Below are 27179 nucleotides of genomic sequence, written 5' to 3'. Positions count from 1 at the left end.
TCATTTCTGTTTATACTTTTCGGGCTCTGAGGCTGTAGGATGTCCTTGAGTTTCAGGCTTAAAGGGATTTTTTGTCTGACCAAAACATGGAGACAGTAGCTAACACTCTGTATGGCATTTAGAGTTATACATTGATCAGTACAGGATTTGAAACATAAAAAAGCTAAACTCCAAAGGCATCAGCCTGAACAACACTTGATCTCCCCATGCCTCATGGAGAGCCGTGGCTTTAGGAATGAGCACGCAGCAGGTCAGTCCCAGGGGCCAGAGCCCTGTTCATGGGGCTGTGTGCCCACAGCACTGCCAATAACGGAGCAGGTTTCCAGTGCTCTGTGCTCGTAGCCGTTCACGGAGCAGGTTTCCAGCACTTCCAGAGTGCCGTGTGCCCACAGCTGTTCATGGAGGTTTCCATCATTTCCAGGGTGCTGTGTGCCCGCAGCACTGCTGTTCATGGAGCAGGTTTCCAGTGCTGTGTGCTCATAGCCATTCATGGAGCAGGCAGCACAGTGGGGCCCTGCCAACAGGCCCTGCCATTCATAGAGCAGGTTTCCAGCATTTCCAGGGTGCCATGTGCCCACAGCCATTCACAGAGCAGGTTTCCAGCATTTCCAGAGTGCCGTGTGCCCACAGCTGTTCATGGAGGTTTCCAGCATTTCCAGGGTGCTGTGTGCCCACAGGCCTTGCCATTCATAGAGCAGGTTTCCAGCATTTCCAGGGTGATGTGTGCCCACAGCACTGTTGTTCACGGAGCAGGCAGTGCCTTGTGCCCACAGCACTGCCCTTCATGGAGCAGGTTTCCCGTGCTGTGTGCCCACAGTCATTCATGGAGCAGGTTTCCAGTGCTGTGTGCCCACGGGCCCTGATGTTCATGGAGCAGTTTCCAGCATGTCCAGGGTGCTGTGTGCCTGCAGGCCTTGCCGTTCCCCCACTGTTCCCTGCCCTTCCCTGCTGTTCCCTGCCATCCCCTGCCATTCCCTGCCGCTCCCCCGCCGTGCCCCTGCCCGCCGCTCACGGCCATTCTGCCTTGCAGGGAGCAGGGAGGCCGCCTTCACCTACGCCATCATCGCGGCCGGCGTGGCGCACGCCATCACGGCAGCCTGCACGCAGGGCAACCTCAGCGACTGCGGCTGCGACAAGGAGAAGCAGGGCCAGTACCACAAGGAGGAGGGCTGGAAATGGGGCGGCTGCTCCGCCGACATCCGCTACGGCATCGGCTTCGCCAAGGTCTTCGTGGACGCCCGGGAGATCAAGCAGAATGCCAGGACGCTCATGAACCTGCACAACAACGAGGCCGGGCGCAAGGTGAGTGCCCGCTGTCCCCGTGCCCACCCCGGGGCTGGGCTGGGTGCCCTGCGTGGTGCTGCCATCGTTCACAGCACACGAGCAGGCACCTTGGCAGGTTGTTGGACCGTCTGCTTGTCAAGCATTTGTCTAAATGTTACTCTTTGCAGCTGTAAGAAAGGGGAAAAAAAAAAATCAAACAAGTGTTTTATCTGGGGAGTCAAACGGTACTTCTGGTAACAAGCTGCCTGCTGCTGTGTGGGTGAGCAGGAGTCTTGTCAGGTTCAGACATGAATGTCTCACTCAGCTGAAAAGGGATCATTTTCAACCCTGCTGTTCAAACGTTGCTCTTTGTGTGAGAGCCGCCCCTGCGAGGAGGGAAAGGCTGAGCTCTTGTCACTCAGTGTGCCACTGTCACTCGGGTTTGGGCTCAGCATGGCAGCATTGCCACCCACCCCATCCTTTGGGACTGAGAGCTGCTGCTGCTGAGGCAGTGCTGGGGAAGGCAGGGCCCCAGCAGCTCCCGCAGCCAGCATTCCTGGGGATCCCCAGCACTGAGCCCCGGGATTTGCTGCCTTGGCCGGGTGTCCAATCTCCAGTGGCAGCTGGGCCGGGCACAGGAGCCTGCTCTGAGCCCTGCTCCCTGCGGGCCAGGCATTCCCAGGCTGTCCCAGCGGGGCTGTGGCTCCATTCCAGCAGCTGGGATAGCCAGGGCAGCCTGTGTGCTCCCCACAGCCCAGCAGGGCTCTCCCTGCACGAGTTCTGCTGATCCTATCTCTCAGGGAAGTCAGTCCTTGCTTCCTCAGCTCTCCTTTACCTCCTCCTATGCAATTCCTGATTCCAGCATCATGTGAGTGTGACTTAGAGGCAAATAGGAGAAGGAAGTTGGAAGCAGCAGTTAATTTGTGGATGCTATTTTTGTTGTGGTAATTACCTGTAGGCTCTGAGACATCTCCAGTTATGCTGGAGCCAGGCAGATTGTATTGAAGAAAAGCCATTTCCACCCCAAACAAAGGCCTAACCCTTCTTTAATTTAATGCTACTGTAGGAGTTTTATAGGTGAGATTCTGGGTTTTACTCTGTGTAGTATTCCAAATGCCTGTGTCTGGCTCTGTGGTGCCAAAACTTGTGCTTCAACCCCCGCAAAATGAACCCTGAATTCTGAGAATAGCTCAAGAATTGAGCATTCATATTTGCAAAATGAATGGTTCTGAGATCTTTATTACTTAGCTTCTGGTAGCATGAAGGCACATCCTGAAAAGCTTGGTGAAGCACCAACACCCACAGCCTGCTCTGCTGTACAGGCACAGACCCAGTGAAACAAAAAATAGCAGAGGAGTTTTGTGGCACAGCTACTTCCTTGAAAGGTCTGCTTGTATTTGATGGGTGCTGGCAGTAAAAGATTCCCAGGAAATGACACAGCAGCCTACACCAGACTGCAAACATGGCTGGAACTGCCTGCTGGCCAGAAATTTTTCCCCAAAGCAAAGCTTAAAAATGCAGAGAAACAGAAAAGATGCATTTTTTACCTTGGTTATCCCCCAGTATGGAGTGTGGGCAGAGCAGGGCCATTGGTGCTGGAGGTGGCTGTGGGAAGGAGGGCTACAGGAGCCTCCCCAGCCTCCCTGCCAGGCTCCTCGTGTTTCTCACCTTTCTGTGCACAATTTGCTGTCCTGGAAGCTTGTGCCTGGAAGGTTCAGCTCTCCTCATTGTAATCTGGGAGAGCAGTGGTTTGTGCTATCTCTGGCCATCTGCCATTTCTCCAGCAGGCTCAGGAACTGCTCTGATCTGGAGATAGCTCTGCACTTCTTCCTGCATCCTCACAGAGCAAAATTACCCATCTTTGTTCGAACACATCTCTGCTTGAAATCTGCAGGGGAGAGAAGGAGTAACAGGACTGAGGGGAGGCTTGTTGCTCCACTGTCCCATAGAGATTGAACAAATGATGTTTTTGCTAGAGAGATTTCTTTCAGGCTTTGCTCCTGTGTGAAAGATCACAGTATTTAAAGACAATTGGCAGGGGAGGCCATTACAGGTATTTGGCATGCCAGGACTCTCACAACCTGACTCTTCCACAACAAAGACAGCCTTGTTGTGAGGTGGAACTCCATTTTGGAGCAGTATGGATCTTATCAGCCTCCAAACAATCTATTCATGGTGGCTTTCCTCTGGGCTACAAATTCTTGTCTTGTTTCACTTGCCCATGGCTAGGTTTTGATGATATTTATGCACTTGGGAGACAGAGTGGCACCTACCAGGCTTCCAAAAATAAATCAATTCTTATTGATTTCTTACCAGCACCTGTAGGCATTGCTATTCTGTTCAAAAGCCTCTCTGCTTCTTTGGCCTGCAATGTGAAACTGTGCTGTGCCCACTCACCTGGTGCTCATCTGTGACAGGCTCCTTCTTCAAGGTGACACCTACTGCAGGTGGTTCAGGATGCACTCTAGAAAGGCACAGATCCATCAATATTGAGTTGTCTTCTTGAGAACCACTGATAAAATCATCCATTCCATCTCAGTGGGTGAGAATGTTCTGCTGGGCTTACTGGGAGCACTGGGCACAGAAGGGACTGCAGGGTATGAACCCACAGAGAACCACCAGGAAAAGCCTGATCCAGGATTCCTGGAGACCTCAGGTCAAGGCTTTCCAGCCTCTCACAGTCCTGTTTAACCCAGGCAATGTCTCAGTGCTCCCTGGGTGCCAGCAGCAGCCTCTGAACATCCTGAGCACACAGCTCTGTACAGTTATCAAGGGTACAGCTGTCCAGGGAATGGGCACAGCCCCAGGGCTGCCAGAGCTCCAGGAGCCTTGGGACAAGGCTCTCAGGGATGCCCAGAGTGGGATTGTTGGATATCTTTGCAGGGCCAGGCTTGGCTGGGTGATCCCTGAGGGTCCCTTCCAGCTCAGGATACTCTGTAATTCCTCAATCTGTCAGCTCTTGCTGGAAATGAGACAGGTGAGGGTGTCAGATGCGGAGGATTTCAGAGGTCAGAGGTGGAGAACATCCCTGTTCCACTGCTGAGCAGCTCGGGTCGCGCCGTGCTGGAAACCCCCGGGGCACGCCCAGGATGCAGCAGGAGCAGCCCTGCAGGAGAGGGGCACAGGAGCCATTCCCTGCTGCTCCCACCACAAATGCAGCCAGGGGCAGCCCTGCAGGAGAGGGGCACAGGAGCCATTCCCCGCTGCTCCCACCACAAATGCAGCCAGGGGCAGCCCTGCAGGAGAGGGGCACAGGAGCCATTCCCTGCTGCTCCCACCACAAATGCAGCCAGGGGCAGCCCTGCAGGAGAGGGGCACAGGAGCCATTCCCTGCTGCTCCCACCACAAATGCAGCCAGGGGCAGCCCTGCAGGAGAGGGGCACAGGAGCCATTCCCCGCTGCTCCCACCACAAATGCAGCCAGGGGCAGCCCTGCAGGAGAGGGGCACAGGAGCCATTCCCTGCTGCTCCCACCACAAATGCAGCCAGGCCGGCTTTCCCCACGCTGAGGGACAGGCTCTGACTCTGTCTGTGTGTCTGTCTGTCTGTGTGTCTGGGGGACAACCCAGCAGGACTCACTGGTGCAGCACAAGTTCCTCGGGCTGCTGGAAGGGCAGGGGCAGAGTTCTGAACTGGGGTCACCAACACCCCCCCTCAGACTGGTCCTGAGCAGCCCCAGAGCCTCACCTCATTTGTCAAACCTGCTGGAGAGCAGCGATTCCTGACCTTCAGAAGCAGAGTTTAGGGTGTCTTTCCTCTTTGAATTAGTGTTTCCTGAAGTGCTGATTCACTGCAGGAAGGAGCAAGCAGTACAGTGAGAACAGGAGGAGAATTCATAACAGCTGGGTCAGAAAAAGGAGATAAAGCTTCAATTAATTTAAAGGCATAATCCTTATTTGCCCTGCAAACTTCCATGTGAGGGGGTATAATTGCAAGACTGAATTGTCTGTTAGCAAATTTGTCTTCTCAAATATGAAGTTGATTAAATTACTGTAAGTAACACAATAATGTATGTCTGAAAGATATTTATACTCCAGGAAACAGAAATGTTATTCTCCAAGTTATCCTGCTAAAAAATAACGAAGTAGATACTGAAGGGCTCAACACATTGTGGCTGTGAGCATTTCATTCTGACAGCATGGCAAGGTACATGACCAGACTGCTCTCTCCTCTCTTTTTCCCTGTGACATTGAAATTCCACAAATGGCATCTTGCATCAGCGTTACATCATATTAAGTATAATGCAATATTATGAGTCATTGTTATAAATCATGGGCACAGGCTGCATTTAGAAGGCTTTTGCCTTCAAGAGCACATCAAGGTGGATTTTTATTCAGCATTTCTCTTTGGAGGCATGTGTAGGTGCACTAACTTTGCAATGTCTCTCCATGCTCCACATCAGGAGTGTTTCAGATTTCCCCTTCAGCTCCGAGGCTCCTGGGGATGTGGAGGACGTGCCTGACAGAGCTGCTGTGACAGCAAGCAAAGCTGGGAGCACCCAGGAGGTGTTCCTGGCATAGATCATGCAGGGATCACAACACACTGGCGTGTGTAATGTTTTATCCTGTAGAAAACTGCAGCAAGGCTGAAGTGACACTGTGGCATTAGGAAAGCAGGAGCTCAGGGCTTCTCCCAAGTGTCCTGGGAAGCCACACTTGTGGGACTCTTTACTTGCTGCTTCTCTGACCTCAGGAGTTCAGCTGCCATGAGGCTTCCTGAGCATGTTCCTCTTCTTGTGGGGTGTGCAATCACCACTGCAATTAACTCTCTCTGGAGGGGACAGCTATTTCTACCCCTCTCAAAATGCCTTTTTCTTTAACTACCCTTTCACCTGACTACCAGCAGCAGCACAGAGCACAACCTCCTGCAGATGAATGACTTAAAAACTGTGAGCATCATGTTAGGAAAGAGACAGGGCTGATAAAAGAGGCTGCCAAACAACAGAAAAATATTTCTATTTTTCTGAATATAGGCCTGAAATTCTGGAGATTTAATAGTTCTGCCTGAGCTAAATCTTTAAACACATGAAAAGATGCAGTGAAAGGGCTTGCAGCCCCACTGGAGTGGCCCTGCCTGGGGAAGAGCAGTGTTGCAGAGGGACCCCAGCATTCCAGCAGCTCCTGGCAGGAGCTCTGCTCCCAAGAGATGCCCAGGGATGCTGGTCTGCTTGGCAGGCACAGCTGGGGGACACAGAGGAGGCAGGAGATTCCTTCCACAGGGATGTGGCTGCTGTAAGGCAGCCCTGCAGTGCCTGCACACAGCCCAGCTGGCTGGGAGAGCCACACCTGCCCTGCTGCCCCTCCACCTGCAGGAACTGCTCTCATGGACCCACCAGAATAAAGCTCCTGTGCCTGGAGCTGCTCACAGCTGCTGAAGACTCCAGAGAATCTCAGAGAGCCCAGCAGGACTGGGAGAGGCTGCCCTGACACTCCTGGCACCAGCAATCAAAGGATATTGGAGTACCAGCAGCACAGCCACATTCCCTGGAGCTCAGGATTTAGCAGTGCCTTTGCCATTGCACTTCACACTTTCCAATGTGTTGTTGTTTGTGGTGGGATTTTTTTGTTTGCTTTGGTTTTTAATTTGGTTTGGTTTGGTTTTTCTGGCATGGGCACAGAAATGTTCCTCATTTTCCTTTTCAGAAACTCCCATTCTTGATGTTAGGGACGCTCCTCCAACACCCAGCTGAGTGGTGCCCCTTGTTGACAGTGGCAGTGACAGTTCTGCCAGACCCCACTGTCACTGTCAGGGCTGTGCCAGGGCAGGTTGGCAGGCCCTGACCTGAATCCTGGCCAGGGCACCCCTGTGCTGGAGAGAGCCATGCCCAAAGCATCCTGCAAGGAATGCTCAGCCAGGACAGCACATGGCACTGCCACTCACAGAGCAGGAGTATTAACAGAGAAATATTGGCTCCATGAGGCCAGGAAACCTGGTGCTGGGTGCAGCAGATGTGCCTGTGGAGGGGGTCCTAGGAGCTCTCCTGGTGCAATATCTGGCTTAGATTAAAACCAGGCAGACAGAGAATGTTGAGGAGAAGGTTTACACACAGGGCTTGTGCCTCACTGTGGCCAGACAATGTGTAAAACATCATCTGGCAAACCTCTGATGAGGCTGTGGGGGCAAAGAGGAGTGTGCACTCAAGGACCCAGGCCCAGTTCCATCCATCCAAGGTACACCCAGTGCTCAGGCCCTGCCTTCCCTCCAAGGGCCTGGCACCCAGCTGTACTTCAGTGCAATTAGCCAAGGAGCCTTAAATGCCACAAAGTCTGTCCTGGCAGCTTCGTTGGCTGGGGCAGCAGGATTCCCAGAAAGGCCAGGCTCTGAGTTTGGAATGAATCCAGTTCACTGAATGGGAAAGCTCCCATTGAGGCTGGTGGGAGCACAGGGTGCAGCTGAGTGCTTCCAAAATCCCATCCAGCTCCATCCCAAGGCTCTGCTGGGCAGCCTCCTAGGTGTGAAAAGAAATACACATCCCTTGCAGCCTTAGAGCATTTTGTTTGTGTTTGAAAGGATCAAAGCACTATTTATGGCTTTCCTACTTTTTAGATAATAGTCTTAAAGCAAGTCCGAGCTTGACAGACAAGCTCTGCATCTTCTCAACAGCCCAGAGTAAGATAAAGGAAGCATTAATGTTGGTCTAAATTATGAGAGGGAATTGGACTGCACAAGAACTGTAATCCACAAAAATGAATTTTCATTCCACTTGTCCTCCACTTTCAGCTAATCAGAAATGGTGATACATGGTCCTACTTGTATTTTGGCTTTCAGCTCCCTCCTATATCTCATGTGGTTGAAAACTGAATTCCTGATTTACACTGGAGATTAGGGAATGATAAATGCTATCACTCGCCCGGAGTCGCAGTTTTAGAGGATTCTGGCATTATGAGCAAAACATGCATTTCATGTGTGTGACTGCTGGAGCTGCCAGTCTGTCATGCTGCTGACAGAGAGCTGGGACTGAGGGCCAGCCTCTCTCCATAAATAACAGATCTCAAATTCCAAATTTAATAGGGGGCACCTTTTAACAATGGCAATAATCAGATGATTGCTTTGGTGATTAATTTGCTCAGCAAAGCCACTGGCTGGGTCACAGGTTTCTGGACAATTTCTGATTTAATCTGGCCTTTCTCTCTGGACAGTTAGCAACACTTCCCATAGGACCACACCTGTCATTCAGTGCTCAGAGGGGAATATCAGCTAGACAAAAATAGGTGCTGTGTAGATTATTCACTTCTCCCAGGGTTTTCAGCACCTTTGGAGCCTTGACAGAGTCCTTGGTGTCTCTCCTGTTGTGGAACAACACATTAATGATCTGAAGCATATGCAGCTTTCACACAACACAATCTTGCCACAGCAGATTCCTGCTGTGTTTGGGGGTTGTAAAACTTATCCTGGTCATGGAAAAAAAAAACCAGACCTGAGAGGCTGGAACAGGATGGGCTCCAAGGTCTCTTCCAGCCATTCTGTTGCTCTATGAAAAGTTTCAAGAAAAAACCCAGCACCTGTTAACCTTAACTGTGGCCTATGAGCTTGGCTGTCGTGTCTTGTAATGTTTTTATTAACCTGAGCTCCTTGATGTTGTGTTGAGATCAGAATCTAAGATTTTTGAGCTTCATACCTGAATTTTGGCCCAAGTTTTTGAAAAAAATTCAGAAGCAGCAATTGAGAACTGTTCTGTTTCTTCCAGCTGTCATTTGTCACACTGGAAATTCAGGTTTCCAAACCCAAGACTGATTTCCTTGCCTGATATTGGGATCTTCCATATCCACACTTTAGCAAAACTCAAAGAAGATTGGTGTTGGCCAAGTCAGCAGGAAACCAATGGTTAGGCCAGTTCACTGAGACCACTTTTAATGCAGAATCAGGCTGTGTTTATACATGAAGTGTTCACCAAATTCTGGTGGAGATCTCCCAGTGTGCAGCCTCATTCACTAAATCTCTCACAAATCCAAGCCAGGACTCGGATTTGGGGCAGGATCTGTGCTCCCTGCTGTGTGAAACTGGAACCCTCTGCAGTTACAGCCCAGACCTCCTGAGCCTGAAAGTGTCTCCAGGAATGTTTCCAAGAGCCTCAGTGATGAGTCAGGAACATGAACTCAGTTACCTGAGCTGAGCCTGTAACTCAGCAGAGGTTTTGGTAAAACTGAAAGTTAAACCAAGGTTTGGTTCAAACCTTGTCATTAACACGTGATGGCAAAAAACTCTAAGCTCATGAAGCCCTTAATGCTCACCAAGAGAAATAATTGCCAGCATGTGCTGTACAAATGGAACAGACTTTTGCTTTAATGGAAGGAGTTTCCAGGTATTTTGAAGTAAACAATTAAAAAATCAATGAATGAAGAACAACCTTTTAGTCCAAGGACACAGACAAGGCCTGTTGGTACTGGCAGGATGCAGAACTGAGCTATGGAAGGACAGAAAGGTTTCAGGGAACTGCGGGGAGGATGCTTGGCTCTCATGCCCAGTTAGTGCCAGAAGGCACCAGGATTAGTTTGAGTTAGTGCTGGTTACTGAAACCAGCCCAAGCCTTCTGGTGCTTGGAAGGGAGCTGCACCTGAGGGGTGTCCCTGGGCCCAGCAGCAGGAATGCCATGGCATGGGCTGGACCCCAGATGTGAGGCTGCTCCATCCTGGAGCTCCAGCCAGGCTCTCCTGGGAGCAGGAGCCTTGCTGGGAACCAGCCTTGCCTGCAGCATTCCAGATCCTGTCCCAGAAAGGAGCCCACCCACAGCGAGGGGACAGAGCTGCCCTGCCAGGAGATGTTCCTGAGCCCCAGAACACACTGTTGTGTTTGGCTGGATTAACCCTGCAGGCATAGAACAATTCACCATCCAGAGGGCACAATAGCCTGGAAATAAAGAAGTGCAACAAGGAGTCAAGAGAATGTGTCCAAAAAACATGGATTAAGACTTCACAGAAGTTTCTTTCAATATATCTACACTTTGTCATATTTAGCTGAATTTGATTTGAAATTTCCAGTGGGAAATGAGAAGGCAGAAGGAAGCCAGACACCAAATGAGTGCTCAGGCTTTGCTTTTTTGCTTTCCCAGGGAATCAGCCTGAGAAGTTTGCCTTGCTATACTTAGTGCAAATTTAGACTGAAAGGTGTAGTCAAAGTCCTGAAATATTTTCTAGAAAAGTGTAGATTTGAATAACTATGCTAAGGAATACCTTAGCATTGAGATATTTGTTTCATTTGATCCAACAGACTTCTACTTTATATTAAGGTACCTTAATGAGAGATTTATCAAATTGAGATCAGATTAATACACTGAAGGTGCACGATGGACATGCATGGTTTCTTCAGCTGGTGCTTCATGTACTGGTGGGACTCGCATTCAGCTCTGTTCCACCTTCTGAACTGGAGACGTGGAGCAACTGGTTAACCCTTTGTTAAAAACATCTGTCTCAAGGTGAAGACTCACTTGTGCGTGGCTTGTAAAGAGGAACCATCAATGGCATTGCAGGCTGCTGCTGCTGCTGCTGCTGAGCTCGTGTGTGAGTGCTGAGCAGGTAGATCAGTTCAGGAGAAGCAGCAGCACTGGGTGAGCTGGCTCAGGGAACCCATCCAACCACTCAGCACACCCCAAGTGAATTCTGTTAGCATCTGATTCCTTTGTAAGACAAAAGCTTCAACTATGGCTCAAAATGGTGCAATCACAGAATCACAGGATAGCTGGGGTTGGAAAGGACCTTAAACCCACCCAGTCCCAGCCTGGCCTTGGACACTGCCAGGGCTGCAGGGGCAGCCACAGCTCCCCTGGGCACCCTGTGCTTAGGCTGCACCCAGCATTACACAGAAATTTAGGAAATTCCACTTTCTTCTGCATAGGAGCAAATTTTCATTGAGAACAGGCCAGAAGATCCCTGTTAAAATACTTGGCTGGGTCTGGGCATGCTGCTCTTGGCAGCTGTGGGGCTGCAGAGAGAGGCTCTGCTGGTAGGATTTTATCTCTGAGAAGTGGGAGCTATCTGAAAACGTGGAAGTGGGGACCTGCAGCAGGAGGGGGAAAGCACTTATGGATTAAACTTAATTAGAAAGTCATCTTTGTAATACAATTAACACCAAAATCATGTTACTTGATGATAACATGAGTATTTTGAATTGCAAACACAAAATGTGTGGAAGTCTGTGCACAATATACACTCTATCATTGTGATCCAGCTCCTGCTTTCCAAGAACTAACATCATTGCATGGAGATTATCTGGAGGAGTAATGAGACATTTCTTTTAAACTAACAGGAATGGCTCTCACTTCCCTGAGCAGCTGTGGCCTGATGTGCCAATCTGTGAGATCCCCCCCAGGGCACAACCACCCCTGGCACTGGGCTTTGAGCCTGTGGCACAGCCCAGGCCATCCCTGTTATCTCCAGGTGTTATCCCTGGAGAACAGAGGGGCTGGGGGAAGGAGGGGAATGGGAGTGGGGGTGAGGTAGCTCAGGTGCTCTTCCCAGATCAGCAAATGGCAGGCAGGCAGAGCAGGCCATGGGTGCCTCTCCAGTGCCATTTACTGAGCTGGGAACAGTGTTAGGGCTGAAGTTTAAATATGTCTCTCTGTATCAAATACAATATAGCTCATGTTTTGTTCTAGACCAAAGGAGTTAATGGAGAAGTTGAGGTAAGAAACGCTGTGTTTTTATAAAGGCAGTACTGCACAATTGATGAAGAATTACTTTGACATTACCTAAAAAGGCCAGTAGAAAGGAAAAACATCCCTTTCAACTAAAACTACTGTCTTGGAGAACTAAAATTTATAGACATTTTTCAGCATGATGAATAATGTCCTCTGTAGCATCATCTGCTGGGTACCCTAGGGTTAACTCTCACAGTTTGGTATGCAACCAAATGAACCTGTAATTAACTGTGTGTGGCTATTGGTTGGGAATGTTTGGAAGCAATATGAAGTGATAATATTGTGCAGCTCATGCTCCTGCCAGTACTTGGCTTTGTTAGTTTAGCACTAGAGGTGTTTCCTGATTACTCGTCTGGAACCAGCCAGGCTGCTCTCTTGGTTTCCATCACTCTTTGGGAACTTTCCTCTCGACAGCTTCAGCATTTGTCAAAATGCTCTACCTGGTGGCTCCCAGCTCTTTATACAGAATCCTTTACTGGCAGCACCATCCCTGGAGAGCTTCCCCTCCACTGGGGAGGGTCCCACAGAGGGTGAAATTCAGGGGATGAGTCAGGCCTGGGTCATTCCTCTCCCTGTGAATCCGCTGTGATGAGGACAAATTCCAGTTGTGTCATTTCTTGTTTTCCCTGCATGGTTTTTATGTGCAGAATGACTCAGGTTCCATGACAAAACCCAAAGCAAGGGGCAGCAGTGACGTCCTTGTCTGAATAACCCCAAGAGTTTAACTCATTGTGTACCCAAACTGAAGAACAGAATTAAATTCAGTTCCTCTTACCTGGGGGTGTTTCCCATTTCTTCAGAAATATCATGAGAATCCCAGAGAATGGGTGAGGATCACTGTCCCAAGATCAGAACTTGGAGCAGACACTCTGGGTGTAGGATGCTGGAAGGATTGCATTGGCATTGAAGGGCTCAGGGTCAGCAGACACAGCTGAGCTTGGGTTTCACTGCCTCCACTGCCCTGATCCATTGACTGCAGGGATGGGCTTGTGGGGTGAAGCAGGGATTAAGGAAAATGGTGATTTTAACAGTGGACATCCGTGACATTTTAAATACATAGCAAAATACCACACAGGTCACTATTTTATGAGAATCCTGATTGGAAGTATCAGTGTTTTAGGGTGATTTTTATTTGGTGACCAGAATGTAAGGGGGGAAGATATGACCTAAGAAGAAATGTTATGTGGGTAGCATGTCAAAAGGCAGAAAAATTGCTGCCTCATTTTCTTTCTAAACTTAGTGTCTTAGTGTCAGTGAGCACCATGCTGTTTCTTCATTTCCAAAACTCCTCAATCATCATCTTCTATTCACTTCTGGCATGAACCTTCTCTCCAGTATCTTTTTGGAAAGGAAGATATGTACTGTGGAAAACTTATGTAGTGATAGGAAGGAAAGCTAGATAACAGAACCAACAACTCTATCTGTAATTCTGTGCCACCACCCCCATCCCCAGCCTATTTCAGCTTCATCCTACAAAGTGCTCAGGTGGGCCAGACAACGAGACTGTTCAGTATTTCACAAGCTGAAATCCATCATGTCCACAGTGTCAGTTTTGCTTGGACAGCATCAAGTAATGATCCTAGATAAATTTTCCCTTAATCTCACAATCCCATTTCAGTAAGGGGCTAGGAAATCCAATTTTCATTTAATTATAGAATATAAAATCACATGTTGAAACTCTTTAAGACAATTCAGCTATATTCTAATAATAACAAGTGAAAGCATAATAAAAGAAATCAGATTTTTTTCGGAACTATTTTTTCAAAGTTCCTTTTTATGACAGATCTTCAAACTTCCTACATGATGACACTTACTTGGCACTGCATTGATCCAGTCTAATCTAGGTGATAATGTGTCTCACAAGAGTTACTTTTCAAAAACAAGTAGTTTATCAAACCCATTGAGAGTTATGTTTTCAAATTATTTCCATTTTTTTTTCTGTTAAAATATTTGCCTTTCTTTTAAACAGAAAACCCCTCAGAACCAAAAGGCAAATGGTGCTTCAGGCAGCTGTACCCAGGGTCCAGAACAGCAGTGACCCTTCAATAAACTGAGGGGTCTCACCTTTCAGATAGTAAGCCTTTGTCATCAGCAGCTGAGAAACACAAAGTGCCACACCAGGATCCCCCATTTCCCAGCTACATCCAACTGGGAAAATGCTGCTCTCTGACTCTGTCCTAATGTAAAACCTACCTAAGCCTAAATTTGGGGATTTGCAGCTGAAATTTGTAATTTTCTAACAGCATTTCCTGTGAAAGGGTGGGTGAGGAGGTTTTGCACTGCATGCACCACTGAAAACAGAGAAAATAGGGATTTTGCAAAGCATGGGAAACCCAATCTGAGGCTCCAGCTTGGGCATTAATGTCTTTGGTTTGCATTCTGATGGCCAAGAGAGAGAGGAGAGGAGAGGAGAGGAGAGGAGAGGAGAGGAGAGGAGAGGAGAGGAGAGGAGAGGAGAGGAGAGGAGAGGAGAGGAGAGGAGAGGAGAGGAGAGGAGAGGAGAGGAGAGGAGAGGAGAGGAGAGGAGAGGAGAGGAGAGGAGAGGAGAGGAGAGGAGAGGAGAGGAGAGGAGAGGAGAGGAGAGGAGAGGAGAGGAGAGGAGAGGAGAGGAGAGGAGAGGAGAGGAGAGGGAGCACCTGGGGACACCTGAGGCAGGAGGGCCTGGCCCCAGGGGCACAGTTACTTTTGTGAAACCAAAGGGCTTGGGTGGAAGTGCATCCCCAGAGCAGATAAGGTGCTCTCCTAGAAGGACCCCTCAGTGCCAGAAAGCTGAGGAAGATTTGAATTCTCAGGAGGAATTTCTCCATGGAAGGCATTGTTAAACTCCAGCAGGGCTGCCCAGGGAGGGTTGGATTCCCATCCCTGGAGGTGCCCAAGGACACTGTGGATGTGGCACCCAGGCTCTGGCTGGGGACAAGATGAGGATCAGACACAGCTGGGGCTGGATGGTGTGGGAGGGCTTTCCCCCTGAATGTTTCTGTGGCCCTGAGGCATTGTGACACCTTGTTTTATTGCACAGAGCAATCTTACAGCTTGAGAAAAGGCAACAAGGGCCAGGCCTTATGTTTGAGAAGAGCATTAATTAGGTGGTGTGAGAATCCATCTCATTAAATCTCACCTCCTGAAACCAGTTATGTCCTTTGTGTCCCAAATTCAGCTATTCAAAAATAACAGCTATAAAGGCATTCTGTGAAATTTACTTTCTGCACCCAGAAGTGGTGATAAATTGATTTAGTCTACAGCAAGTCACGGAGGTTATCAGAAGTATAAGAAAAATATGCAGGAGAAAATATTTTTTGCTGCATTCCTCTCAGCTTTTACTGGTCCTGCTCTCGTTCATTTGCTATTCTGCTCAGTGTTAGGCAGAGCCTGGAGGGCTCCAGCTCTGTGATTTAAACAACACAACCTGCCCAGGGAGAGAGGATCACATCTCATTCTGTTTGCACATGCTGGCAGCATTGTGTGAGTACTGGGACCATGCAGAAAGTCTCACTAATACTTGTTCTTTGCTTCTTTGACACACTCGGGAGACAGAAGCTGCATTTCAAAGATAATTCCAACTTACGATCATTTTTTTATAAAGATGAAGTAAAGGGCAACTAATATTTCGGGCAGAAAGTACAAAATAAATATGAAATCCTGTAAAGGGCGCACAAGAAATGAAAGGAATCTCCTGCTTTGGGTGGCATAGAGAAAGGTCAGAAATAGGACAAAAAAAGATTGAACTTATGAGAGTTCAATAAAATTTCTGAGGCCTTCATTTTTCAGGGTGTCATGACTTCAAACCTGGAAAAAGTTTTTCTGCTCTTTAAAAGAGGATATCCCTTAGTGAAGGTGCTGAAATCCCAGGCAGCTGTGGTGTTTGCAGCATTTATTTATGCTCCTGGCTCCCTGCATAAGCAGCCCTGTGACCAGCAGGTTGCCCAATTTTCCTGAGACACCAATTCCAAGGAAAGTGCAAAGGTGGTTTGATTGATGCACTGTGGCGATTCCCTGCTCATTTTTTATTTAAAACACAAAAATTCTTGTCATGAGAAAAAGGGTTCAGCCTGCCTGGGGTAGCAGGATTTCTGGGAGAGTCACAGCTCGTGGTGTTCTGGAGCAAAGTTGTTTGATACTGACTTCAGATATTCTTTTGCATGGATTTACTTATCAAAAACATGAGAAAAAATATCTTTTGGCTGTGCTTAATAAGATCTTCATGAGGTGAGGTATCAAAGGCTGTCTGGAATGAGTCACTCTGTGGGACACAATCCTTCCCAAGCTCATCCCAGTCAGTTTGCAGAGGAGTCAGTGCAAAATGTGTTCCCACAGAAGAGATCTGATAGCACCTCTGTGCTTGTAACTAGTGCCCATCCACTGATGGGAATAGCTTCCACCTTTCCTGTTTAACTATACCTTTGCTAATTTTAAACTTGCATTTGGGTGGTTTTTATGCAGTTTCTCAATTTCTTAAAGATTCCATAGGATTTGCCTCTGACAGCAGGGTTTCTTTTTTTGTGGTCTCTCTTGTTCTTTCTTTTTCCCCAATCAAAAAGCACTAGGTGTTACTTGTACTGCCCTCAGATTTCAGAGCTTTGGGGCTAGAACAGTCCTGCAAGTTACCTAAACAGTATCATCCTTTGGAGATGGATCTCACACTTGGATGAAACAAGTGGCAGAGACGTTTCGCAATAGCTTTAAGAGACATGGTCCTTCTGCTGTCTGTCCAGTCAGCGCTACACATCCATCCAGTGCCCTTGCCAATTCCTGGGCTCACCCTACACACGATTTGGTTCTCACCTTATTTTGGTGAAAGACTAAATAAGGCATGGCTTTATTTTATTAGCTTAAAACTTCTTTTTTATTCAATCAATCTTTCCAATAGCAAAACTAATAATGTATCTCAACATTATTCCCAAAGTTTGAGGAGCTTTGTCTTATTTAAGGAGCCACAATTGCCTCTGTAATAATATCAATCACCAATCCTCACCTTCCACCAGCTGAAAGGGGCAGTTCCCCATGGCCCTCTCCAAGCCCTCCCATGTTCTTCTCTGGAGTGAAAATCTCACTCATTTTCCAATACTTACACTTTCCTTGACCTTTAGTGAAGGTGTGTGTGCAGACATTTCCAGGAGACAGTAATTGCCTGACACAGGCACTCTGATGTCAGGCAAAATTAGGCAGGACCATGGCCTTGGTGGGCAGGAGTCAGTGTCTCGCTAATTGCTAATTAATTACCTGGGCTGCAGATGCAGCCTGGGCTGGGGTTATTCTGGTGCCTGGCCCTGCACTGATTCCATGGGAATCCTGCTGCAGGTGGGATGATCTCCAGGTGTGAGATGCAGGTCCTTGAGCACAGCTTTGGCATCAAGGGCTGCAGAGCTGGGGCTGATCTGGGGCTGGGCAGTCCTGACCCAAGGTGTGGGATCCTTGGGAAGCTCAGCTGCTTTGGTGCTGGGAGCCCAGCACTGGGGACAGACTGACACCACCAAGGGACTGGGGACAGACTCTGGGCTGGGAGAAGCCCTGTGTGGGTGTGAGTGCTGTGTCTGAGCATGCCAGGCACAGAGCCAGCTCTCCATGGGCCCCCCAGCAGGGTGGGACAGCCCTGGCTGAGCCTGCAACAGCTGGAACAGCTGGAACAGCCCCACCAGGCTGCAGAACCACATGGAGCTGGAACAGCCCCGCCAGGCTGCAGAACCACATGGAGCTGGAACAGCCCCTGCCAGGCTATAGAACCACAGAGCTGGGGCAGCCCCTGCAGCTCCTGGGCTGCTGCTGCCACCCTGCCATGGCCATCCCACACATTCCCTGCAAAGCTAAAGGGGGAGAGCAAGCAATAGCAGTGCCTAGAGGTGCTGCATCTGGAGATAACATCAGCAGGGAGAGCCAGCCCAGCTCTCCCCACAAACTATTTCCCAGAGGCAAATGGCAAAGGGAGACAGAGGGAGAAACAAGTACTGACAGTTTGCTGTAGGAGCTCAAAGAAAAAGTGGACGAAGCTAAAAGAACTGCAGCTCCTTGTCTGCATTTGATCCAGTTCAGAGCGCCCACTGGTGCATGCAGATTTACTTTCCATGGCTGGTGGAGCTGGAGATGGTCATTTGGTAAGAAACATGGGATCTGAAATTTTGTGCCCTCCATGCTCTTACATTTTAGGAAAAGTCAGTCTGTAACACACCTAAAGTTTAAATCTGATGTAAAAAGTATGAACTGCTGCATAATTCCTTCAAAGAAACAAATCCTGAAATAAAAGGTGAAGAATGCTTTAACACAGACAGAGTTTTTAAGGGAAGGGTTCTGCTTTTGGCTCACAGAAACCAAGGAAAAGACTGGTCTGTGTCCCTACCCAAAGAATCCCATATTACAGGCACTGTTTCATCAGAGGGTACTGGAATAATGTAATAGTATTAAAATACCACCATCCACACATTTTAATGTAAAACAAATAGTCCGAGCACCTCTATCAGAGTACAACCATCAAATCACCCCTGCAGGTTTGCTTTTGCTGAGGCCAGGCAGTTCCAGTCCCGTGCAGCCTCATTTCTGCAGGCTGTGGAGCCAGTTCAGCCCTGCTGGATTTGCAGGACACGGCCCTGAGAGCCCAGAGAGGAGGATGGGTTTGTGTGCAAGGACAGAAGCAACAAGAGGGGTGTGAGCCCCAGGTGGAGAGGGTGGGTTAGAGGAGGCAGGTCTGGAGGGGACACAGGTGAGGCAGATGTGCCAGGGAGATTCCAGCAGAGAGTTTGGAACCTCTGGCACCTCTGGCAAGAGCAGAGAGAAAGGGATAGGGAGCCAGTAAACCTTAGGAAAATACAGAAACAATAAATGGGTGAGAGAACAATAAAGCAGAACTTTCTCACCTGTTTTCTCCTTCCCATCCCCTTCCAGGTGTTTTCGGACTTCTAGGAAGGGCCCCTAGCACTGGGGCTCAGCTGGTGTTGCTCAAACTTCTGTTCAAAAGCCCTTTTAGCCCTGAGTGCCTGTGGCCAGGCTGGGCTGAGAGCTGCAGAGCAGGGCCTGGCCAGGGCTGGGGCTGGGGCTGGCGTCCAGCCCAGGGCACGAGGCCACCCTGAGGAGCCCCATCCCTTCCTGAGGAGCCCCCATCCCTTACCAAGGAGCCCCATCCCTTCCCAAGGATCCCCATCCCTTCCTGAGCCCCCATCCCTTCCCAAGGAGCCCCTATCCCTCAGACCCTGCTGGGATGGAAATGAAACAAACCAAAAGGCAATTTTCACTCCGGGACACAGCCCTGCCCGGGTAGGTGGCACACCATGTGTTGTGTGTTCCTGTTCCAAGCCAATTTGGCGCATCCCCGTGGCAGATTGGAAATACTCTGTTGCAAGTTTGAACATCTTACCAGGATGTCAGGCCTTCTACAAGAGCAGTGATTGAATCAGGGTTGAGAAATGTATCCCTGGCTAGTTTCAATTTCAAAAAAGAGAGCTTTTAAAAAGGTACAAATGAGGCTAAAGGAATTTATGTTATTTTTCCGGTTTCTGTGCTATAACTCCTTTTCCATCTCCTCATCTATCTTCCAAGTGTCCTGCCTTATGAATGAGTGAGCAATAAAAGAAGTATGCAGTGGCTGAGAGAGAAACTCAAGATAACAAGATAAAGGCAAAGCTTGAGCAGAAGTTAAGATGTAGATCAGAATATGGAATTTTCTCACATCTGAGTTTTAGGGCAGTCATTAGATCGTTTGCATGAAAAGCTGATTTAAAATCAGCAGCACAAAATGTGACCTAGCATGTGCTGAGTTCACTTGTGTCAAAGGCTTGGACCTGTGCTTTTGGGGGTTGTGATCCTGTCTTCAAACCACATGTGCTGACAATCTGCTCCTAGACTAAAATAAAAATAAAGCTATTTCATAGAACCAAAAAATTACAGAACCACGGAATGATTTGCATAGGAAGAGATATTAAATTTCATCTAATTCTGACCCTCCTTCCTCTGGCAGGGACCTTCCTCTGGGTCAGTGCTCTGTCCTTGCCACCCCCAGCTCACAGTGAGTATTTAGGCTTGAGGAGCTGGACCTGGCTCCTTCAGTGCAGGCTGCTGTTTTCTGCTGAAAATGGCCAGTGACAGTGTCTGCTGTTTCCAAACACCCCAAGCTGAAGGGAGAGGCTGTAACAAAGGGTTAATTCCAATTTCCATATCACTGACTGGCTGCCCAGGTTTGGAGCTGCATGGATCAGCTGGGTTTTCTCAGGGGAAAAATGATGTGACCACTCCCTGAGCCCTGATAATCCCTCTGCCTGGGCTTTCCAGTGCTGGGCTCTGCCAGGCTAGGCAGAGTTTCATCATCAAAATTATTGTGGCCTCTTTCAAGTACAAGACAGTGGGAAATTAACTGCCGGAATTAGGTGTGTTTGCTTGCGATATCCCAACGTCACTGCTGCTTGGGGTCAGCTGCAGGGCCCAGGACTCAGAGCGGGGACTAAGCTGCACTCCAGTTTATTTGGCAAAGACTGGGCTGGTAAACAGCAGGAGAAGATACAGGGACAGAGTTTCAGGGGATGTGAAGGTGGAAGGGAAGATGAGGATTGACAACTTCCAAAGGAAAGAGTCGGGCACTGGGCAATCCTGTTGGAGAAAAGCTGTGCCTGAGGAGGGTCCCATTCCAGCTTTGGTCCCTCGGCTGTGCAGTTAGGCAGAGTTGTCCTCCCTGCTGAACTCACAGGGCAGGCAGGGAATCAGCTCTGCAGGCAGAACTGGCTCACACTGATGAGCATTTGCTGCCTGGGACAGCAGCGTGCCCCGTGCGTGGTGGCAGCAAACCCATCCCTGAGCGTCACCCAGCCAGTGTCCCTCTGACAGCCCTGCTATTAATGCATCCTTCTTTGTTCTTCTGACCACAGATCCTGGAGGAAAACATGAAGTTGGAGTGCAAGTGCCACGGGGTCTCGGGGTCCTGCACCACTAAAACCTGCTGGACAACGCTGCCCAAGTTCCGGGAGCTGGGCTACATCCTCAAGGACAAGTACAACGAGGCCGTGCAGGTGGAGCCCGTCAGGGCCAGCCGCAACAAGCGCCCCACCTTCCTCAAGATCAAGAAGCCGCTTTCGTACCGCAAGCCCATGGACACGGACCTGGTGTACATCGAGAAATCGCCCAACTACTGCGAGGAGGACCCGGTGACGGGCAGCGTGGGCACGCAGGGCCGCATGTGCAACAAGACGGCGCAGCAGTCCAACGGCTGCGACCTCATGTGCTGCGGCCGCGGCTACAACACCCACCAGTACTCCCGCGTGTGGCAGTGCAACTGCAAGTTCCACTGGTGCTGCTACGTGAAATGCAACACGTGCAGCGAGAGGACAGAGGTGTACACCTGTAAGTGAGCCTGCCCGGCCGCTCCCGGCCTGGATACATTTGCACATGCACTGATGGAACTGCGGGAAGAGCTGCTCTCCCCCAAGGGATGCTCACCCACGGAGCCCTCTCTTCTCTCCTCGCCTTTCATTGCTTATGTGGATACACATTTCAGACTCTTATAAAGTCAGCCAAGAAACAAAAACAAGCAAACCCCTCCCCGGGCCACCAGAGACATGAAAGAGAGAGGAAAGGATCACCTCAGTGAGGAGGGAGCGCTGGCTGCCTTGCAGAGACACCGGCCGGGGAGGCATCTCTGGGGCTGGCAGCAGCTCTCGTATGGGAAAGGGGTGCTCAAACACCTCTGTGTACGAGGAGCAGGGAGGGGTAGGGGAGAAATCCCTACAGAAGGGCTTTGCACAGGATGGGATGGACAGAGCCTCCCCGTGAATTGCCCTGGCAGTGTGTGGATACACAGATTTATCCACACTCGTGAGAAGCTTCTGCTGGTCTTGCCCATCTTTCCACGTCACAGCACTTGCTGCAGCAAGAGGAACTGTGGAAGGGTTCTGTAGACACTGCTTTATCTGCCTTTCTCGTGTGTGTGTGAGCTGCAGATTTTAGCACAGGGATTTGGGACACTTGGGCATAATAATAACAATATTTAACAATTTATTCAGATAAAACTAATATTAATTTATTTAATTAAAAGAAGAACTTTACCAACCTTTCTGGAACTATTCTGCAATTAAAGTAGATAGCTGGCTTTCTTTGTGGAATAATTTTGTAGGATCAGCAAAGAAACACTGGAGCTGTACATATTATTCTTGACTAGGGTATTTCTATTAGTTGGACTTGCAGGATACGTTCTACAGTACTGGATGTTTAAGGACAAAAGCTGGCGTCTTTATATATATGTACATACACAAACACACTGTATTTGGGGGTTTTTGTTTGTTTCCTCCTGTTTGCTGCTAGTTGTCTGGAACAAAAGTGGAGTGGTAGGGGTTACAGATCTTTACCAGTTTTGCCTTTTGTGTTTTTTTTTTTTTCTCTTCAATTAAAGAAAGAAACATTAATAAAATCCTGTTTGGAATATGTCTAAAAATAAGAAAATCCAGACAAAATTCCATCTTTTGGAAAAATCAACCATAGGATAAGAGAGTATATTTTGTAAGAGACTATTTTTATATAAATATTTTATTTATACTACGTCTGCTTGTTCAACCTGTGCTTTTTCTCAAAACAGGCATACAATTTGTAATTCTTAGGCTATTTAACAGAGAAAGGGTAATTAGTTTGTGAACACAACAGCAGCAAGCTGGATGCATTCAGCTGCAATTGGTGGATGTGTCAGAAAGCAGGATGAACTTTCTCTCCTGGCTCCTTTCCTGCAGCTCAGTTTGCAGAATATGCAAAACAAGAACAGGGTATGTAGCATCAATTTTGTCACATGGCTTGAATTCATGATTGGTATTAACTGGATGCTCATTTATCCCATTCAAGAAAAAAAAAAAAAATCCGAATTAGCTTCCCACATGCGTCAGTCATTAAACTGTGGCGTTATGACTCGCAAATGTGCTGTGTGTGCTGTCAGTTAAACCTCTGCTTTGTGCTGCTGTCAAAGCTGATTCTCATCAGGGCAGGACTGTAGACTGGGACTGTAATAACTTGCATGACACACATCGTCTGATTCTCATAGATAGGATACAAAGCTTACTTTTTGTCCAACTCCTTTTGGCATTTACATTATTCTTTCCCCCCCCCCCCCTCCAAAGGCCAGAGCCCAAAAATACAGAAAAACATTTGGATGAGTTTAAAGAGGCAAATTTAAAGACTACTCACTTGTTTTTCAGAGCCCAACTAAGCTGTTTTGCATTCCCTTTGCTTTATTTCCTTTTTATCACTGCTGATTTCTTCAGACACTGGACTAGTAAATATTTCTCTGCATTTAGAATTGTTCTGTTCCCATTCCTTAACTCATTTGTGGCTGATAAAAAACCATGTCTAATTCTAATGTTGTTTTTCACTGGGTAAGAAAGGTGGCCCAGCATTACAGATGATATTGCACATCAGCTGTGACAGATCAGGTTCTCTGCTCCTTCCAGACTGCAGGATCTCCCCAGTTAATGAAGCATCATGATGGGAATGTGTCACTGACTCCCTGCACAGCAGCAAGTGCCACCAGGGCCAGGTGAGACACCTCTGTCCTGTGTGTTGGTCCTCCTCAGGCCAAACTCCCACCCAGCACTGTGAAAACCGAGAATTTATGAGAAGGGAAACAGAAGCATCACAAAAGATGCTGCAAAGTTTGACAACCTACCTGTTAGGACTTGGGTTTTAACTCATTCCTTGTATATATATTATTTAAGAACACAAGCCCATGCAGTTCCTAATCCTAGCAATGTATATCAGGGGTTAATGCACAGTTTCTTTGCAGGCCTGCCATTTAACACAAAATAGAATTTTTATTCAATTCAGGTCCAAGAATGGGGTATCAAAATAAAGTTATTAATGTAATTTACTTTCAATCTTATGACTTGTCAATTTTCATTGAGTTACTGCTCTTAGTCCTCCTCAATTCCACACAACTAGATTTAAAATGCAGCCACATACCATAAGGATGTTCATTATAACTCTGTATTAGGGTTAAATAATTCAGGTCTAACATTTAATATTGGAATCTTCCCCCCAGTTTGTAGTGGGCTTTGATATAGTGAATACCATATCATAGTTAAAATTGTGTTTTCCTCACTAATTAGAGTTACTTTACAAGTTATTACTTTTGCAGCATGTTTTTACCATAGAAAAGTAATGTGCAAAACTCCTGCTTCCTGTAAATTTCCATATGCAGTGACGTGCCACGTACAGCTAGCAGAATAATTATTGAAGGACAAATATGTTTAAACAGTTTTACTCACAATAATAAAAAACTGGATGCACAAGGAATTCAATTTGGTACACATTTTCCCTCTATTTTACAATATTGCTGATGAGAAAATGGAGAGAAGAAAAGGAAAAAAAAGCTGTCAATTTGTTTAATAACTGGAATAACAGTTTGGGAACCATGATTTAAAGAGCAAGGAAAACCAAATGCTGCATTCAACTAGAAAGTATTTAGAAATTTGGCTGTGTCACCTTAGACAGGAGAAATCGGGCCCATCAGGATGTGCCATGACTGTGGAGTTAATTGGTCATTGGCTAAAAGGGCTTGAATGGCCCGGAGAATAAACAGGAGAAGGGGGAAGATTTACGGGTGTGTGGACATTCCTCCCCCACACCAGCTCGGGCTTTGTGCTCGGGGATAGAGGAGCTCTGTTTTTACGTGGGGAGGGAGCTGCAAAGGCGCTGAAATGCACACAAGTGCGGGACAATGCAGCCCTCAAAGGGAAATCCATCCTTTCATGTGCACTGCCAGGGCAGCGCTGGGCACAGGGACACCCTGGATGAGCACGGGAAACACAGGGGCAGGGACAGCAGGGGAAGCAGAAGGGGGAAAGCTTGGCTGCAAGCTGGGAACCTGTTTATTGTGTCATCTCCCTTCCCCATCCCGTAGTGGAACCTCAGTTTGTGGAAATGGAGATGCTCTGCCTCAGGATTCCCAAGTAAGTTCTAAGGGTTTTACGTCTCAGCCTTTCTAGAAGGACAGCTAACCTGAATTGACTCAGCTTGGTACTAGAAACACTTACATAAAACATGAATTAGCTCATGATTAAGTTTTCTTTGCCACGTATGCACAAAGCTAATGGAGATATGTCTTTCAACAGTGATAATTAAACTGAAAACATCCTTAAAATATATTCTTAAGTGGTTCATTTGATAAAGTTATTGTAAGGGGACACAGTAACTTAGAAAAGGCAAATAATGGCTACTAATCCACATAGCACAAGGCTCTCAATGAACCCTCCTGAGGATTACAAAACTTTTTAACTGACCACACTTCAAAATCAATTTGTTAAACAGAGAAACATCACAGACTGCAGTCCGGATGCACAAATTCAAATTTGGATGCTGTATAACTATTTCTGACAATATTTTCACATTTGTCATTATAATAGACAAGGAAGTATGCACTGTGAATGTCCCAAATGTGCACATTAACCAATACTGTCCCTTGTCCCCAACCTGTAACCAAAGGAGTCCAGGGAGCAAGAAAGTCCCCAAGTCTGAGCTGCAGGGTGGGGGTGGATGGGAAACTGGATGTGAGCCATCCCAGCCTGGCAGCCAGGGGGAACATCCCTGTTCTGGGGGCACCAGGCCCAGCATGGCCAGCTGGGCCAGGGAGGGGATTGTCCCTCTCTGCTCTGCGCTGGGGCGGCCTCCCCTCAAATATTGTCTGAGGTTTTGGTCACTGCAATATAAAAAAGAGTGTCCAAAGGAGGGACACAGCATGGGGAAGGTGTGGAGGGGCCCTACAAAGAGTGTCTGAGGGCACTTGGTTTGCTCAGCCTGAGAAGGGAAGATTGAGGTCACAGCTCCAGGGGCTGCAGCTCCTCCTGAGGGGCAGCTCCAATCTCTGCTCTGGGACAGGGACAGCACCCAGGGAACAGCTGGAGCTGGGCCAGGGCAGGGTCAGGGTGGACATCAGGGAAAGGTTCTTCCCCCAGAGGCCGCTGGGGCCCTGAACAGACTCCCCTGGGTTTGGTCATGTCCCCAAGGCTGCCAGAGCTCCAGGAGCATTGGGACAACACTGAGGGACAGCCGGGGTGGGATTGTTGGGGTGTCTGTGCAGGGCCAGGGGCTGCACTCGATGGCCCTTGCAGGTCCCTTCCCATTTAGGACGTTCCAGGATTCTAACTAGGAGACAGAAGCAGACAGATTTATTTATTTATTTATTTATTTATTTATTTATTTATTTATTTATTTATTTATTTATTTGTAAGATAAATAAACGAATGGCCTGTAACAGACAGGGTGCACTCCAGAAATGCTTTGCAGTACAGAGGAAAAGCCTCAGAAGGAAAAGGCCTGGACAAATCAATGCATGGAAGGCACAGCAGAGAACAGGACGGGCTCAGCAGCACGGGCAGAGTGCAGCAAAGCTGAGCCTGCCTGCTGCTGCACAGCCCATAGAGCAACTTCATTCACATCAAGCCAAATCCGAAGTATCTGTTCCCTGGAACCAGCAAGAAACCTGTTTTGTGAGTTGTGTCTCACACAAAAGTTTTTACCTAGCAACTTTTCTTGTACACATGGAAATATGCACTATGGACATCACATACAGTGTATTTTTAGCAAAAAATCCCACAGAGGATGTTAAATACCCATCACCTTGAGAAAGAAGTCAATGGAGAAAGACACAGAAGCAGTAAAGGCAGTCATGTTAGAGCATAATGTCATCGCACAGGACTGGAAGATAGGTCATTTATTAAAAAAAAAAAAAAGAAAAGTATTTTCCACATATTAAAAAAACCTCAGGATAATTCCTCTTGGCCTTCTCTAATGCTGTGATGTCCAGTTGTACAAAAGTTCTGAGCTGAGCCTGGTCCCAGGCAGCGACTATTGTCCCTACAAACAGACAGGAAATCAGGAGACAGAGCCCCAGAGGGTTGGCCAGTGGGCACAAAGGCAGCCTGTGAGAGAAACAGCACTATGGCCCAGATTTCTCAGCTTCTGCCATCCCTTTTGTAAAGGAACTCGAGCAATGACTGATTTGTCTCCTTGTACAAAATACATATCCAGATTTGAGGGTTTGGGGAATGCATTCACTCATGCAGTGATTTCCCTGTGTGTTCTGGGGAGCTGAGGAGAGGAAACTCCTTCCCAGGCTCATTAAATGCTGAGCACACAGTAATTAATATAACCTCCACATTAAGTATGAGTCATGCACCAGGGAAATGGAAGGAACCTGCTCTCATGTTTTGTCTCCTCGAGTCAAGTGATCAGCAAAGCTGGGAGATAGCAAAGGGGATGGCAGAGCAGGCTTTGGGAGGGAGGGGATGTGGACAGCAGTTCCACAGAGGGAACAAACAGCCTCTGGCAAGCTGAAA

At 47.9% G+C, this 27179-nt stretch overlaps 1 protein-coding gene across 1 annotated transcript in view; it reads left to right on the top strand.

Moving 5' to 3' along the window:
• Positions 1–24100, top strand: part of WNT7A (Wnt family member 7A) — a 35159-nt gene extending 11059 nt beyond the window's left edge. The window contains exons 3-4 of the mRNA XM_058812841.1: positions 1031–1302; positions 20739–24100. Of these exons, the coding sequence (XP_058668824.1) occupies positions 1031–1302; positions 20739–21218 (752 nt within the window). The 3' untranslated portion in view covers positions 21219–24100. The remainder of the gene's footprint in view (positions 1–1030; positions 1303–20738) is intronic.
• Positions 24101–27179: the final 3079 nt, after the last annotated feature.

This window comes from Ammospiza caudacuta, chromosome 12 (assembly GCF_027887145.1).
Source record: "Ammospiza caudacuta isolate bAmmCau1 chromosome 12, bAmmCau1.pri, whole genome shotgun sequence".
NCBI lineage: Eukaryota > Metazoa > Chordata > Aves > Passeriformes > Passerellidae > Ammospiza > Ammospiza caudacuta.
Note: the sequence above shows the minus strand (reverse complement) of the source record. Positions and strands in the feature narration are given on the sequence as shown.